This window comes from Camelus bactrianus, chromosome 2 (assembly GCF_048773025.1).
Source record: "Camelus bactrianus isolate YW-2024 breed Bactrian camel chromosome 2, ASM4877302v1, whole genome shotgun sequence".
NCBI classification, from domain to species: domain Eukaryota; kingdom Metazoa; phylum Chordata; class Mammalia; order Artiodactyla; family Camelidae; genus Camelus; species Camelus bactrianus.
The window spans coordinates 124,288,614-124,306,854 of NC_133540.1; the positions used below are offsets into that span (position 1 = coordinate 124,288,614).

At 38.9% G+C, this 18,241-nt stretch overlaps 1 protein-coding gene across 12 annotated transcripts in view; it reads left to right on the forward strand.

Annotated features, from left to right (window-relative positions):
- The first annotated feature begins 7,845 nt into the window (after positions 1 to 7,845).
- The window catches only part of LCORL (ligand dependent nuclear receptor corepressor like), a 154,797-nt gene continuing 144,401 nt past the window's right edge, over positions 7,846 to 18,241 (forward strand). For 2 of the 12 annotated variants that reach the window (XM_074349880.1, XM_074349894.1), the window contains exon 1: positions 7,915 to 8,597. In XM_074349880.1, coding sequence (XP_074205981.1) covers positions 8,441 to 8,597 — 157 coding nt within the window. In that variant the 5' untranslated portion in view covers positions 7,915 to 8,440. Of the gene's footprint in view, positions 8,598 to 18,241 lie in introns of all 12 variants that reach the window. The other 10 variants (XM_074349838.1, XM_074349841.1, XM_074349868.1 and 7 more) reach the window with 10 other exon arrangements.

Genomic DNA, 18,241 nt, shown 5'->3' on the forward strand with positions numbered 1-18,241 from the left:
TATTCAAGTGTTAGCATGTATAAGTCTTTTCTGTGAGACTTTTGAGTTTCTCTTGAGAAGGATCTCCAATTTCCTGCTAAAGGGTATAAATCTGGCTATGGGTATTATGAGGAGCAAGTAAAGGGAAATTTAGCAACCTTTATTTAGTAAGATGTGTTTAGTCTGCAGCTTTAGCCCCTCCCTCTACTACTTGGAGTCCTCAAATTCATAATCTCTCCAATCCAATTCCTCTAAAGAATAAAAGTCCAACCTCTTGTAGGAGCTGGGATAAAAAGGAGTGGCTGCACATACATGATGGAGAGGGAGTCCAGAAGCAGGGGTAGTTCTCAGAGCTCCTTACACAATCTTTCAACCAATCCCTGGGCTTTTAGCTGACCTCTCACCTCTACCTTCTGTTTTAGGATTCTTCTATTTTCTGGGAACAACGGAGAAACAGAGAGAGATTGGGGAAGAGCAATGATATTCAAAGAGTCGCTGGGTTTTATATTTAGATCTCTTTTTCTTTCAAGTTTCTGGTTTAGAGGTTTAGGGCCTAATGACTTTAGTGTATAATAATGAGATCAGGTAATTTTGCCTATTAAATTTGAAAGTCTACAATAGGATAATATTAGACTATTCTTTACCTTCCACTGTTGCATAAGTGATTATTCATTATAATTTAAATCTTATTATTGTAATTTAAACCTTCAAATATTCTATAATTTTGACATATTGACTACTAAGTTAAAAGGTACTAAAGTTTTATCAACTCACATTTTAATTCATATCTTTATCAAGGTAAATCATAGTATAATTTAATTGACTCATCCTTTTCTACCTTTATTTCATGTCTATTCTCTAGGTAGATATAAATAGGGACTACTATCATATTTTACTGGTTAAATAAACCTTCCTTATGGTAATATTTTAAAATAAACTTCTTTAATCCACTGAATTTTACTTCGGAGCTTTACTGCTTGGCCTATTTGCCTGAACTATTGGTATTTTGTATTATTTTTATATCTAAATATTTTCTGCATGTTGAAACTGGGGACCCAATCCTAGCTATTATCAACAGCATGGGAAAAAATTTCAAATTCATCAGTTGTTCATATTTCAGTTCCTTAAGGCATATTGGTGGGTAAAATGATACACCTTATTCACATAAGACATTGTGGTTTATTTTGTATGAGGAGTTTTAACATGCAGAAAAGCCAAATAATAATTTCTTAATTTGAAACATAACCTCTGTAAAATGGAAACATGCCACCACCTTTTGTCATTGTCTGGACATCAGAGATAAAAAATAACTTTGGATTTAAGAGTAGGTCTTGAGAATGTTGGAGGGGGTGGAATGAAAGAATTCCTATGTCTTTCATGTTTTCTTTTAAAAAATCCCATTTTGCTACCCTTTCATTTCAATTCAGCAAAAGTCTCTTGGGTATCAACTAAGTGTAGAAACAGGTATAAAGAAATGATGAATACCCAGGTCTTGACTTTACAACCTACAGGGTGATAGAGTGGAACAATAGATACATCCATAAATAATTATAATACTTGGAAGAACATTATAAGATCCATGAGAAAAAGTATAAGTAAAGTGTTTTAAGAGCACAGAAAGAAGTATTAGACAAGCTCCGTGAGAGTAGACATCGAGAAAGTATCAGATGGCTGGCAGCAAAAACCCCAGTTTGGCTGAATGGTATATTAAATACTGCGGGATCATGCTTTTTTGTTTGTGTCACTATTTTCCCTCAAATAATCAGTAGCCACTCATGAAAATCATATAAAATACAGGTTCCTCAATTTCTGATTTTTTTCCACAAGGCAACGTTATCACCTTCTTTACTGCTTCCCAGTGTAAAACGGTCGTTAAATTTGGAAAGACGTGTTCAGTTTCCAACTCCATGATGAATTCCCAGATGTAGGTAGTGTGCTACACAAGGGGCAAGCTTTTCACTAAGATCACAAAAGTCTCTGGCCCAATGAGCGGAGTTTGATAGTAATACTTGGGACAAGTAATACTTGAAAAGAGGAAGAAAAAAAGAATGAAAAAAATGGAATAAAAATGAGAACAACAACAACAAATACAAATTCCAATTCCAACACTGACTAGCTGAGTGATGTTGGGCAAGTAAACTTCTCTGAGCCAATTTATAATTCCTTCTCTACAATATGCGGATATTAATAACACTACTTATTGTATAAGGTTATGGGAAAGGTTAAATGAATTAATACTGTATATATATGCTCAACAAATGATGGCATTATTATAGCAAAAAAAGTCAAGATTAGGAGTCAAGAAATTTGATCTAATTTGGGGCCTACTGCTTATAAATTTTGTATCTACCTAAATTGCTTATTCTCTCTGGGCCTCGATTTCCCTATCTGAAAAAGCAAGGGATTGACCTAAACAAACTGTACTCTTTCTAAACTGTAATAGCCTAGGTGCTATAGATATCATTTTTATTTGACTTTGAACTATGAAATTGGATTTAATTGGATCAAATTGCCATCATTAAGCATATAATACATTGAAATTTTATTAAAGGCTGAAATGAAAATGATAATAATGAGTTAGGCTGGGGGAATAATTTCAAGGGGACACAAAAAAGAGTAGTGATAGATCAGATGCTATTAACATGTGCCTGGATGTAAGAAAAAATAGATGGTAAAATTATTCAATTTAGATGCCAAGCTCAAAGGTACATGATTCAGTTAAAAAAAAAAAGAAAAAGGAAACATGCTCACCCTAATTTCAGTATTGGTTATCCTGACAGTTTAGGGCCTGAGTCTCCCTAAAATAGCAAAAATTGTATCTGATATAAGATATTTAGTGTGAAGAGGGTAACAGAGTGTAATAGTAATGTTTTAAAAGTATATTTTAGATTTATCTTAAAATACCCTATGGTTGAAGTAAACAAAGAACATGAACAATGAAAATGTGAGATACCACCCTGACAAGAGTGACAATATTGGACCCAATGTCATGCCCATTTTTATGTATACAAAAGGCAATTTTGTAATAGGAAATAGGTAGATATTACAGTATAAAAAATAAAGTGCATCATCATATATTTCTGCTTCTTCAATTTTTATTCCGTCCTTTGAAATGTTATCATTGTTCCCTACAAAAGATACAAAAAAGATGTTGATAATATTTGGAAATGCATCAAAAAGACAAAATCGTTAATCTATTTTATATATCTCTAATTATTTAACCATAGTATTGAAATTAAATGCATCAGCATGTATATCTGAGTTAATGGTGTCCTTACAGTCCAAACTCTCATAAGAAAAAAAAAAAACCTAAGAAATCTTGGGCTCATAAACCTGGATGAATCTAAGTTACATAAAATTTAGCATAATATGATTATGTGGCTGATTAGAAATTTTCCAGAAGGGGGCTATGTTCCATGTCCTAATAATTGGTTGATCAAATTTGTCTTTGATTTTTAGATCTCTGATCAGTGCAGTGCATTACAGTTCAGAACTAAAAAAAAAATAGCAAAGTATGATATTTTTAAAGAAGCTGATAAAGTTTACTTAAAAAAAGGCTTTTCAGCATTATGAGTAATTTTATAGTCAATTAAGTCATCTAATAGTTATAAGTTATAATTCCAAATATCTAATTCATACAAAAGGGTTTAGATTTTATTAAATTATAAAACATATATTATTTTGTATTACATGTTGTTAATTCATAATTGAATAGGTATTTTACAATCTTAACTAGTATACTGGGTTGTTTATTTTTGTTGCAAATTAAAAGAATAGCTTTCATTTTGGGTCAGTAACTCAAAAAACATGACTCATCATACACTTCTGTAATTTTAAATTTCTCTACTAGGGAAACATGGGTATTTCAAACAACTCCAATTTATTTGTATGTTTATATCATATTCTCCTAAAATGTACCTTGGATTGGGAATTGACTGCCAAATGACCATACAAATCATGAAATGTAATTTTCCCAGTGGTTAATATCTACACTTGGTACTCTATTCATGTGCTTATAAGTTTTAGATGGATAACAGTGAACTTTGATGGGTATTTATGGTGGTTTGAAGTAATGACCCTAATTTTCTGATATCTTTCTGTATCCATGCCATGAGTAAGTTTCCTCCTAGTCAGACTTTGGGCTTTGTCACATGATTTGCCTTGGCTAATGGGAGAGTAGCAAGCAAACATAAAGCAAGCAAAGACTTGAAAAGCACTTACACATTAGTGTTCACCCTCTTGTTTTGCTTGATATGCTACCACTATATAAATGAGCTCAAAGTAGTTTCTGGATAATGAGATGCATGGCTTGGCCCTTCCCATTATTCTAGCAAACAGGGAGCCAAACTCCAGACCAGAGTGAGGCCATCCTAGATCAAGCAGCTTCTAGCATTAGCAGTCCCAGCCAAGATCAGCAGGGCCTCACCAGATAAACAGAACTGCCCATTTGATATGTAGAATTTTGAGCAATAACAAATGGTTGTTCTTTTAAGTTACTAAGTTATGGATTGACTTGTTACACAGCAATAAATCAATGATACAATATGTATAGGAAACAGACAATAGAACAAAAACATCTTTCCAAAGATCATTAACATTTTTATATCATATATCTGTTGTTATATTAAAATTCCTTTACGAGTAACTAGATTTTCAGTGTAGGAGACAATCCTGGATATGACCCTCTTTCTAACCTTGATTTTATATATATCCCAAATATCTGTCAAATCAGTCAATAAATATTAGGCACCAACTAAATGCCTGGAACAGCACTAGATGGTGAGAATACAAAGGTGAATAAGCTACACTCCTATCTCTATGTTCATTGAACTCACACAAACGTCAAGTAATCAGATTATTATACTCTGTGATACTTGCCATGGAAAAGTCTTTGCTCTTCAAAGTCAAGCTGAATTCCAAAGTTAACTCTATTCGTGTATTTCATTATATCTGACCATGATCTCCTTCTTCCAGAAATTCTAGTGATATGATATTCATTAGTTCTGTTCATTAATATTTCTATTTCCCCTTCTTTGGGGGAACATGATAGCACTGCACTTTCCCTTATGCAGTAGATTGCAAACGCGGCCACAAATCACTTCTTTCCCTCTTTCCACACTCCTTTGCAATGTGTCTTGCAGCTCTTCCTGTTAAGAGGTAGGATCTATTTCCCCATATTGACACTGGGCTTGGCCATATGATTTACTTAGGCAATGGACCTGGAGCAAATGTAACCCAAGAGGAAACTTCAAAAGTGCTTGTGCATTGAAGCTTGCTCTCTTGCTGCTCTTAGAACCCTGTGACTGCCACCATGTGAACAAGCCAGGGCTAGTCTCCTGATGATGAGGGACACCTGGCCTGATGGCTCTGCTGTCCCGGCTGACAGCTCATCCTCAGAAACAGCTGTGTCGTTGACAGGCAGCTAATCACAAGCACCTGAGTGAGCCCAGGGCCGGCCAGCAGAACTGTCCCACTGAGCCTAATACAAATTGCCATTCCACAGAATTATGAGCTAAACAAATAGCTGATATGATAAGCTTTTAAGTTTTGGGGTGGTTTGTTATGCCCCTGAAGCTCTCTGATATACTGCTCCTGTGAAGTTAGGCATAGCCATATGATTTGCTTCACACAGTGAAATATGTCACTATTGGCAGAAGTCTTTAAGCCCTTGACCATGACTCAGCATCTCCTATGTCTTGTTATGGTGACTGGGGAACTTCCAGATGGTGGGGCTCCATAAACCTGGGGTCCTGAGTAGATATGGAACAGCTCTCCCCACCGTCCCCAATACTGATTTTTGGAGAGCATAGTTTAAGTAAGAAATATATCTTTGTATTAAACCTCTGAGAGTTTGTATTTCTATTACTGGAATATAACCTAGCCCATTCTGGCTAATACAGAATTTGGTACCCAGAAGGAGGTACAGTTATGATAGGAACCCTAAAATATCTAGCTATGACTTAGAAACTAGTGGATGGTGGCAAGGAAACTATTGTTAGAGACTGGGAAGTTGGCAATCCATGCTAGCTGTGGTAAAATATTTGCTAAAACTATTCATTCATGTCTCCCATTCTTCTGCTTTCTAAACAGAAATGTTTACCACGGTTATTTTGCTCCTATCCCACCATTGTATGTTCAGTGCACACGTGTGTGTGTGTAAGCAGGGATACTTTGTCTTTTCAAGTCTCCATAACAAGAGAAAAGTTTTTTCCTGTTCTAATACAGGGACTACTAAGCATCATCCAGAGATGCTGAACTTTGAGATTACTGCCATTACTGAACAGAATTTTTGACTGTTTCCCTTGTGTTAGGAGTGAATGTATTATAGTATAAGGAGAGTGATCTGTAAATTGGTGACTAGAACGATGGATTGCAGTAATCATTGGTGCTGTTCATCAGTAAATTTGGGTTAATTTTCCTTCTGGCAAAAAGCAGGATTATACTTCCTGCTCCCTTGAAGATAGCATGCCCATACAATTTGCTTTTGTCAATGAAATGTGAGTGGTATTGACTTGTATCACTTTTGGAAAGAACCTGTTTGCTATTCATCTTCCTTGTGCCTATCATGCATGTGGGGAAGAAATTGATTGGAGCCTCCCTAAACCATCTGGCTGCTTGGTGACAATGGCTAAATTGAAGCTCTCCCCACTCCCCCAATCCCTTCCTCCTACAGAGATGAACATGTTGATGAGCAGGAAATAATTTTGTTTTTGTTTTTTTAAACCACTAAAACTTTTGGATCTTTTGTTACTGCACCATAACCTAGCCCGTCCTAACCAATGTAGATTACTGTGAAAGTGATCAGGAAAGCTGCAGAGGCTGATCACTTGGAAATTATAATACCACTAGAATCCATAACTGAAACCATCCACTGATAATCTCAAAAGCACCTTCACTAGTGATTTCATTTGTTTCTCCAATTGTGTCGATTCTAGAAAAGATTATGAGATTTCAAATTGTTTTTTTAATTTGTGAAAATATAAAACTACTTCTTGACTACTGAGAGATAATGATGAGGAACGAATACTCTCTCCTACAAAGGAAAAAAAAAGGTGGATAAAGATAAGCTATAAAACAGGGAGGGTGGAACTGAACTCAGAATTCACAGGCGTTTCCAAGAAGAATTAAAACATAGTTCCCATAGATTGATGCATAAATTTCCCGTAATACACAGTACCTCTCAGCAAACTTTGGGTGTCTTAGCTTCAGTGCAGCCTCCTGCACATGTACAGAGAAACATGCACAACCGCTGTGGTGCAAAAGAATGTTAATGGGGTTTATATCTAATCAAAAGCTTTCTCTCTGAAGAAGTATTTTCTTCAGCGTAGCGTGGAATTCATTCCGTAACATTTGTTAAATGCTAAATCCCGTGCCACGCACTGTACTAGGTTCAGGCAAGTTAAAGACGTACAGAAAGTGTCAATGGGTCGCTGTCCTCCAGGAGTTTACTTTTTGTGGAGCATAAAAGTTCCCCCTTTGGAGTTTTCACCCAGCCACATCCAAACCCACATAAACAATTTCCTGCGAAAAGCCCCGCACCTTTTCCCTAATCTTTACAAATATTCTCTCGCTTTCCGAGATGTCATCGCCCTGGAAACTGAAGTCACTGCGAGCGAGCTCTCTCTGGATATTTGGTAGTTATTTGGGAGCAGCCGAATGACAGGCAAGCTCTTTCTCTGCAGTGGCGAGATGACACTGACCCGTCAAAAGCACTTAAAGCACGAAGCGCAGCCCGAACCTTCGAGACCAATAACTCTCGCGGCTTCCAATGCCCTTCTGTCGGAGAGCCCAAGGAAGTTAAGGCGGCTGGGTCAGACCTCGCAACACCTGCAGCGAAAGCACTATCTTGGGCACAGAGAATTGGAGGCTAAACCTACAAGCCGCCCAGCGCTGAGAAGTCCAAGGCCAACCTGCAAGGCCAAGTGTGAAAGGAGGCTAGGAACGTGCCCATCTCTGCTGGACTACAAGAACCGGCATGCACCGCGCCGCAGCGGCAAGCTCTGCTTCGGGACCCCCGCGCAAAGGGGCCTGGGAAGTGAAGTCTCCGGGCGGCCGGAGTCGTGTCGCGAAGGCAGAAGGGAAGCGTTGCTAGTCCGCTCCATTAGCACGCCGGTTCCTGGCCGGGCTCCGAGCCTCTCACTCCCGCTCAGGGTTTTCGCGGGCGGCAGGAGCAGTATGGCTCGCTTGAGTAAACTCCTGGGGGAGGGGAGAGAGGGGAGTAGTTGGGGAGGCGGGGTCAGCGGAAGCGGCAGGTTGCTTCCTTCTCCTCACGCTCGCTCCCCGCCTCTCCCTGTGGGAGCGGTGGGAGGGGGAGGGAAGGGCAGTGGGAAGGTAGTGTGACACGTGTCAATCAACCCCCCTCCGGGGGGCGCGCGCTCCGGGGCTCGCGCCGAGGGCTCGCGCCCCTGCCTCGTGCCTGCGCCGCTCGTATGTAAATGAGGGCGCGTGACGCGGGACGCAGATGGACAAGGGAAGAGAGAGAATGGCCGCTGCCGCCGCCGCTGCTGCCGCCGCCGCCGCCGCCGCCGCTCAGTGCCGGAGCCCTCGGTGCGCGGCGGAGAGGAGAGGATTCCGGCGGGAACTCGACTCTTGGCGCCACCGCCTCATGCACTGTGTAGGTAAGAGAGACACGGGCCGGGGCCCCGGCTCCGCGCGACGACGGCTGCCGCAGCCCGAGGAGTTTGTGGCTGAGGGGTTTAGTTGAATCTCCCGTTCGGGTCAGTTCAATGGGGGAGCGAGATGGGAGCGGCGGCGGCGCGGCGGCTCCGGCGCTCGCCTTTTGTCTGGGGGCTCCTCGCCCGGCGCGGTCCGCTCTTCTGCTCCTCCTCAGCTCTTGGGCTCCCCGGGAACTGTTAGTTCGGACCCGCTCGCCGAGCCCCCGAGGAAACGGCTCGCTCGCGCTCTCCCCGAAACTCCTCGGCGCCCCTCATCGCTCTCCGTCCACCCTGTCAGGAGAGAGGAAGCGGGCCGGCGGGTCGGCGCCCGGGCGGAGGGGAGCCGGCGGGCAGAGCCGGCGGGAGGAAGGCGGGCTGGTCCGCGCCCCCACCGGGCACACACACACCCCCTTCTCGCCGCCGGGGGCTGGGCCGGCCGACGCGGCCGACTTCTCGGCGACCGGGACCTGAGCGACCCCCGGGCGCTCGCGAGGCGGGGGCTGCGGCCCGGCCCGCGGGGGGCGAGGGGCGGCGGGGGCGTCGCCCGAGGGGCGGGGGTGCCCAACTCTGCCCTCTCGCGCTCGGCGGCGGCCGCGGCGGCGCAGTGTGTACCCCTTTAAGAAGGAGCCGCTCGAGCGCTGACGGTTGGGATTTGAAGTTCTTCCTCCCTCTTTGGAAGTCTGGACGGAGAGGGGGTGTTGCCATGGCGACGGCAACCCCCCTTCTCCTCGCGGACGCCCCGACGACTCTGGTCCTCTCTTACTGTCATGTGATGGACCCTTCCCTGCACAGACACGCACGTCGCCCTCCCCACCTCCCATCTCCGTCCTCCTGCTAGTTCGTCTTCCCTTTCTGTTGGGTCGGAATCGTTTTGCTTCAAACTTCTGGGCTCCGGGCTGTCATTCTGCGGGGTGCTGGGGGGTGGCGGGTGGTAGTGGGACCTCCCCACCTTGCCGCTGTCGCCTTTTTTGTCTGAGTGAGACGTGTGCGTGGAGCTGTTAATCCAGCAGGTTGGTTGAGTGGGCATCGAGGGGACCAGGCGGGTCATGGGATGGGGTGTGTTGTGAGTGTTTTGGAAGGGGTTGGTGGGTAGGAGAGCAGGAGAAGCACTAGGAAGGAAGGTTGCATTGTCTCAGTGGATAGTGGCAGCAGCTTGCTCGACTGGCGACTAAATCTTGGCATTTGGAGTTAAGGAGTAACCTTAGTGCCTTAAGAAAACAACTCTCTTACCTCGTTTCCATCTGTTCTTGCGCCACCTCGCGCCCCCTCTCCTCCCACCCCCCTCAGATTTGTTTGGTTAGCGCCTAGAAGATCTTCCTTGTTTTTCACTAGTGAAAAGGAGCTTTTGGTAGGATAAACTAGTACAACTTCAGCTCAGAAATGTGCACTGAAGAATACGATGCATATTGGAAAATGTATGAGAAGGAAGGTTGCTCTGATTAGGGGCATTTAAGTTATGCTTAATCAATGAACTGCTTTACCCTTACAAAATATGTTTTGGTCTTATCTAAGGAAGCATTCTGGGAAATAGCTTTAGGCAAGTATTCATAAGTGATTTTACCTCTTTAAAAAAGTGTAAGAAAAGTCTCACAGTACTCCTTATATAAAAATTTTAAGATAAGTGTTGTTAGTGCTTCCTGAATACAAAATGGACCCGGTTTTTATAATTGCTTATGTAAAGATCTCTTCCACTGACAACCTGTTTGGAAATTGTTGAATTCGTTCAGATAGAATCAGGCAGGATGATAGCGTTGTAACACTGGCTCACGGTGTCATCGTGTTAAGTTTTGCCGAAGCACGCAGTGATTTGACGATGTCTTTGTCGATTATTATGATTTAGAATACTTTGGGTTTTTCTTTTTTTCTTATCTTCTTACTTAGATACAATAAGTATGGCTTTATCTCACAGAAATATTTGTGCTTTTGAAAAATAGTCAAATTTGAATTAAATTCAAAATTAATTGGATTTGATGGACAAAGGGAATTACGATATGTTTCTGTCTTACCTATTTGGATAGCAAGTAGCATTGGAGGACATTGAAAATTGAGTTCATGCTGTGCGTCTAATACGCAGTTTCTATGTTACATTTTTAACGTAACATAGGTTATATACCGTTATAAGGTATTTGAAGGGGATTTTTTTCCTGAGCTCTAACTACATTTGAGAATTGTTTCTCCTAGCCCTAGGCAGGAGACCCAATTAAGACTCATCTCCTGTTTTGTTTTTGTCGTTGTTGTTTTTACACGATACAACTCTCTTAAACAGGATATACACTTGTTGATTGGGTTTTTTCAGTATCCTATGTGTGAAGCATCTGTTCATAGTATGAATTGGGATTAAATGTATTTTGTGTAACTATTTTAAGTTACCTTTCGCTATTACTTTTGTAAACATATTTGCAAAAAAGCCATATTTTTACTTCACATATATGTATGTGTGTGAATGTATGTATATATATACTTATGTGTTGAATACTCAATGCTCTTACTGCTTGAAATTATTTTTTATAAAATATTCTTTCTGCCTTTGGGGAAGAAAATGATCCATAATTCTTATTTTTAAATGAGGTATAGAAATTGTAAGCAGCGTCTCAGGGCTGTACAGCAAATCAGTATTGAGTCAATAGTGAGGTTTCAAATCTCAGTTCTTAGCCTAAATCTTTAATCTCATTCATTTTTTAAATAGCATATATAAAAATTCTAATTTTATGGGCAAAATCTTGATTGTACTAAAGTTAAATATTAACTAGCTAAGACATTTAACTCTTGATATGGAAAATGATGTTTACCTTTCTCTGTTTGTGGAACTCATCTCTTTAGGTTAGATTTGTGGCTACTCTGTGATTTATTTCAGGTTTTTCTTTGTTTATGGTTTAATTGAAGAGTTGTCCTATAAGCTCTGTGTCTCAGTTAATAGCTTTCTTTACAGTGTGGTGCTTTTTACAGTTTTTCTGTAATCATCCTATACTGTAATTTTGAGTATGCTTATCTAACAAATGTTTGAATGCTTGTTGGGTATAGTGAATAGTATCCTACTGCTCAGCATGATATTGAGTGATAACAGATACTGTTCTGGATCTTATGCAATACATAATATAACTAGTATCTTGTAAGTCATAAAATTTAAAGCAAAGTCTAGGGTAAAAGGAATGAATTAATATATTTTAAAACATTATCAGGATTTATATAGTCTATTAGGATATTTGATCTGGGAAATAAGGCAAGTTTTTTGTTTTGTTTCTGTTTTAACTTTTAATTTTGGTATAATTTTGAAATTATGAGAAAAATTGGAATAATACAGGGAACCTCTATATACCCTTACTACATTCACCAGTTGTATTATATTTTACTTTATTTGCTGTATCATTCTTGCCTTATATCCATCTATTTTTTTTTTCTGAACCATCTGAGGGTAATCTGGAGACACACATTTTTACATCTAAATTCAGTTATATTTCCAAAAACCAAGGACATTGTCTTACCTAACCACAGTGTAGTTATTAAAACCAGGAGATATAACATTTACATACTATTAATAGCACTATTATCTAATTCATAATCCATATTCAGATTTTTATCTGTTAGTCTATATTATTTATTTTTTCCCCAGCCCAGGATCATACATTGCATTTGGGCATCATATCTCTTTAGTCTCTTTACTGGAATACTTCCTCAGCCTTTCTTTTATTTATTGACCTTGACATTTTTGAAAAGTACAGGGCAGTTATTTTGTAGAATATCCCTCAGTTTGTTTGTCTGTTGTTTCTTCATGATTAGATTTGTTATGCATTTTTGGCAGGAACATCTCTGAAGAGATGTCTGACCTTCTCAGTGCATCATATCTTAAGGTTCATGATGTTGGTTTGTCCCCATTTTGGTAATGGTAGCTTTGAAAATTTAGTTAATGTGGTATTCTCCATATTTTTCCCTGAAAGTTATTATTTATCCTTTTGTAATTAATATGTAATTTGTGAAAAATACTTGGAAGACCAGGATATTTACATAGTCTCATCAAAATTTCACTCATAAGTTTTAACATCTATTCATGATGTTTCTAGCTTCATTTTATAGCTAGTAGTTGATATTCTGTCATAAAGCAGTCTTTCTCATCTCCATTATGTATTTTTTATTTATTCAGTTATTTTTATCAGTATGAATTCAGGGATTCTTATTTTATTCAGTGGTTATTAAATCCATTACTGTCATTATTTTGATTCCCAAATTGTTCCAGATTTGGCCAGTGGGAGCCTCACTGAGCTAGTTCCAGTGTTTTTTGACAAGTCACGTGTCTCCCCAACCACTCCCTGCCTAATGATCTTTTTGAGCACTTCCTTCCTGCCAAAACAAGATATTCTGGGTTCATCTTGTACTTTACCTGTCCTGGCCCTGACATCAGCTATTTTTCCAAGGAGTTTTCCATTCTTTTTAGTGGGAAACAAATAAATAAATTAATTAATTAATTTATTTATTTTAAAGCTATTCTACAGTTCCTTTCCCCACCCCCATTTTTTTATTTAAATAAAGTATAGTCAGCTTAGAATGTTGCATCAATCTCTGGTGTACAGCACAGTGTTTCAGCCACACATACACATACATATATTCCTTTTCATATTCTTTTTCATTATAGGTTAACTACAGGATATTGAGTGTAGTACCCTGTGCTATACAGTAGAAACTTGTTGGAAAATACATTTAGATACCAAGATCTGAACAGTAGGTTTCAGGACTGTTGTTTAGTTCTGTTTTTCTGATACAGAACCTCATCATCAGTGTAACTGATTTGCCTAAGGTTACAACAGTCAAATGACAAAAGGCTTGATTAGAATGATTCTATAAACTCCAGCGTCTTTCCAACATACCATTGTTGTCCAGTGAAAATATAATGGGTGCCAAATATATAATTTAAAATTTACTAGTGACCACATTTAAAAACACATTTGATTTAGCCCAATATATTAAAAATATTTTAACATTAACCCATATAAAATTGTTGAGTTGGCTTACATTCTTTTAAAAATATTAAGTCTTTGAAATCAATTTTTTTTAAGCATATAGCAATCTCAGTTTGGACTAGCTACATTTCAGGTGCTTAGTAGACTCATGGCAAGTGGATACCACATTGGACAGCACAGTTCTGTAGTGTGGTGGCTTCATCCAGCTTTTCTTTTTTAATTGAGTTATAGTCAGTTTACAATGTTGTGTCAATTTCCAGTGTAGAGCACAATTTTTCAGTTATACATTATCATACGTATATTGATTGTCACATTCTTTTTCACTGTGAACTACCACAAGATCTTATATATATATTTCCCTGTGCTATACAGTGTAATCTTGTTTATCTATTCTACATATGCCTGTCAGTATCTACAAATTTTGAACTCCCAGTCTGTCCCTTCCCACCTCCCTCCCCCCTGGCAACCACAAGTTTGTATTCTATGTCTGTGAACCTGTTTCTGTTTTGTATTTATGTTCCTTTTTTGGATTCCACATATAAGCGATCTCATATGGTATTTTTCTTTCTTTTTTCTGGCTTCACTTAGAATGACATTCTCCAGGAACATCCATGTTGCTGCAAATGGCATTATGTTGTCAGTTTTTATGGCTGAATAGTATTCCATTGTATAAATATACCGCCTCTTCTTTATCCAGTCATCTGTTGATGGACATTTAGGCTGTTTCCATGTCTTGGCTATTGTAAATAGTGCTGCTGTGAACACTGGGGTGCAGGTGTCTTTTTAAAGTAGGGTTCCTTCTGGATATATGCCCAGGAGGGGGATTCCTGGGTCATATGATAAGTCTATTCCTAGTCTTTTGAGTTATCTCCATACTGTTTTCCACAGTGGCTGCACCAAACTGCATTCCCACCAGCAGTGTAGGAGGGTTCCCTTTTCTCCAACAGCCTTTCTAGCATTTGCCATTTGTGGGCTTTTGAATGATGGCCATTCCAGCTGGTGTGAGGTGATACCTCATTGTAGTTTTGATTTGCATTTCTCTGATAATTAGTGATACTGAGATTTTCTTCATGTGCCTATTGATAATTTGTATTTCTTCCTTGGAGAATTTCTTGTTTAGGTCTTCTGCTCAGTTTTGGATTGGGTTTTCAGCCAACTCTTGATGGTACCACTTATTTCAAATCTGTTGATACTAACCAAACCTATAGCTTTCCCCAGATCTTTTATTTGAATAATACAATACAGTGAATAAGAACATAGGCTCTAGGGGAAAAAAAAAAAAAAAGACCATAGGCTCTGGAGCTAGACTACCTGTGTTTGAATCTGAGCTGTTACTGCCGACCTGTGTGGACACTTTACTTATCCTCTCTGTACTTCAGTTTCTTTTCTGTAAATTGAAGATAATGAGACTGAAAATTGTGTTGATGTTTGTTAACATGTGTCTGCCGTATAGAAAGCATTCCAAATGTTAGCTATTGTTATTATGATTGTTTTACGCAGGTTGTTAGCAGCTTTAAGCTTTTTTTTTTTTTTTGGCCAATACAGTCTTTCTGGTGGGAATGCTTTTGAACAATGAAAAGATCATGAGGCATGTTAGAGGAAAAGACGGTAAGGGCTGGAAAGATCTATATTTTAGTATATTCTTGAGCCACAGGGTCATAGAGCTTAAGAATCAAGTATAATCACTTAACCTAATCTTGGCTTTTTTTACATATGAGGAGAACAAAAGACATTTGATGCCATTTTGTATTTTAGGAATGTTTTGGCTTAGTAGTAACCGAATACAAGAAATTAATTTAAAATCATTAACAAAATCTGTATCATACTAGATCATCCTAAAGCTGCTTTTTGTTGGTACCTACTCTGCCCTCTTCCTGACAAATCACATCACTGTCTTAGAGCTCTGCATTCTGCAAGGATTTAGAGTGAACTTTCTTCCAGCTACCTGCTGCATTTATCATCAGCATTATCAGTATCAGAGGGTATTCTCTTCCTCTCTTTTTAACCTGTGAAGAAGTTATGGGAGCACTTCATAGAGCTGTAACACTTGAAGTTGGGGTAGTTCAGGTAAATAAAGTTCTAGATGATCAACTTGACCCTTCTTTCTGGATGCTGCTTGCCTCCTACCCTCTTTATTTCCCCGACTAACTTCCACCTCATCTTGTCACTATTGCCGTGTAAACCCTAGAAGAGTAGATTTGCTTAGAAATCTGGATTTGATGAAAACTGTGATGGATGAGTCAACTACAGGTCAACTACCCCAGATATTTGGTTGAACATCCATTTTTTTCAAACACTGACAAATTTTTTATCCATTTAAAAAGATGTAAATCATAGTACTGTCTAATAATATGCATCAGGCAAATGGATTCTGTGATGATCTTGTGTAGTTGAGCAGTTAAGACATATAACCAAACTTCTCTGTAAAATAGGCATATTGGAATTCTGCATGTAAAATTTGAGATTCTGTGTACTTTTGGATTATTGTATACTTGGAAGTTCTGCCATCCTTAGGACCAAGCAGTGTATGAATTTTGTGTATTTGCAGATGTTAGAAACAGGCTGTAGTCTAGTCTGAGCATATCACTTGTTAGCCTCCTTTCTGTATGGTGCTGTCTCTTCCTGTCCATGCTACTTCCCTTTGCTGGCTATACATGTGTACCCCTCCCTGCTTGGCTGTGTACTATGATAAGTTGCTATAATGTTCCCGACTTGTCTTTCAACCCTGGATCTTTTATTCTTATACCACTGCACAGTCTTGGGAGGAGCAACAAAAGCATGTAGATTTTTGGATATGCATGCAGTTTTTTCTTCCTTATTAGTAAATCCAGTTTTTCAATTATGGTATCATATATTACTGGGGTGTGACACTATGTCTTTTTCTGTTTTGATAATACTCCTTCTTTGTGGTGTGGGGGGGTGTGTGTCTGTGTAATATGGCCAGCATTCATGGGTGAGAGATAAAATTTGGTTAGAGCACCACATTCATTTGGGGGACTCATTTAATTTTATTAGAGTGCATGCATAGGGGCTGAATCTATTATTGAGTAATAATGTCAAAAATTTTATTCAGCACAGAATATAGATACAAGAATGTAAATAGGCTCAGACCAACCTACTACTACCATTATGAAACTAATTAAGGTAACAATGCCATATTTGTATTTGAAAAATGGCACTTTGTTCTTAATTAAAGCTAAATAAAAATTTGTTTTGAGAATTTTTGTGTTTTCTAGAAAATAACTTACAATGAAGAATCACTTTTCTATATCTCATCTCCTTTCCTTTCATATAGTTTTTGCATTAATTAGCAACAACCCTATCCTACTTACTTGCTTCTTCTTTTTTCTTTACCTTGATCTGTTGCCAGGTTATTACTACTTTCTTCACAGTATCTCTCGGATTCAGTTTTTCTGATGGAGTAGTAAGCACTTGGGCAGATTCAGGTAAAATTCTAGTTTATATCAGTATCTGCATTGCTAATTTTACTGTCCTTCAGTCTAGCTTACAATCTGCGTTTAATCATTATTTGAAATAGCTTCTTTGATTTTGCAGTTTACAAAGCAGTAGTGGTTCCCAATATGTCCGTTTTCATCAAATAAAAGCTCCTAACCATATTCAGTTAGTTAACCATAGTCTACCAGGCTTATTTTTCCCTATTTGCCTAGTTTCTTCTTTAGAAACTATTTTCATCTGCTTTTACTTCTGTTTTGTACACATTGCCCCAAATCTAGAGTATCTTATTAATCATAACAGCTACCCTGAATCCTCAGTCACCTTTAAAATCCACCTGTACCCTGGAGTCTTTTCTAAAGTATTTATAGAAGAACAAGGTTGAGATCTTTCTCTGTTAATTCATTTTGGCCAATTCTTTTCTGATGGATATGTGTAAATTGTGTATGGAGGAAAATAACTTTCTCCAGTAGTCTTCATATTTGAATAGTAAACCATTTAGTAAACAGTTTAGGGATAAGGGACTAAGTCTTGACACATGGTAAAAAGACTAAGAATTGAAAGAACACAGTTCCATTTTGGCCTTTACCATCCTAACATTAGGCACAAGTCATTTCACTTTTCACAGATGGGAGTCTGTGAAACTAGGTTAATACCTGTCCTTAAATGTTCACTATTTTTTTGTTTTTTATGAAAGGCTCTGTAATACTTATACGGTAGTGGTTTCTGGACTAAAGATATAGATTAAGGAATTACTAGTATAAAGATGACATTTAAATCCGTGGAAATGGATGAGATCACCTAATGTAGTATACAGTATAGATTAACTCATAGTATAACTGCAGAGGAGTGGAATACTCAGTACCATGCCTTAAGGAACCTTAATTAACCTTTGGATGGAGGAAGAGAAGCCTCAAAGTAAGACCACTGGACTTCTACACTGAAAAGTAAGGCCATTGACTAAGTAGGAAAACTGGGAGAGGTGGTATGACCAAATCTAAGAGAGAAGAGTGTTACTATAAGGAGGGATTGTTAACATGTTGATAAAATGTCAAGTACCATTAAATAGGGAAGCGTACGTTGTTTTTGGCAACATGGAGGTTCTTGGTGACTTAGACTAGATAAATTTCAGCAGGGTGATGGGGATGGAAACTATGTTATAATAGATTTAAAAGTAATTAAGATGTGTGTAAGTGGAGGAAA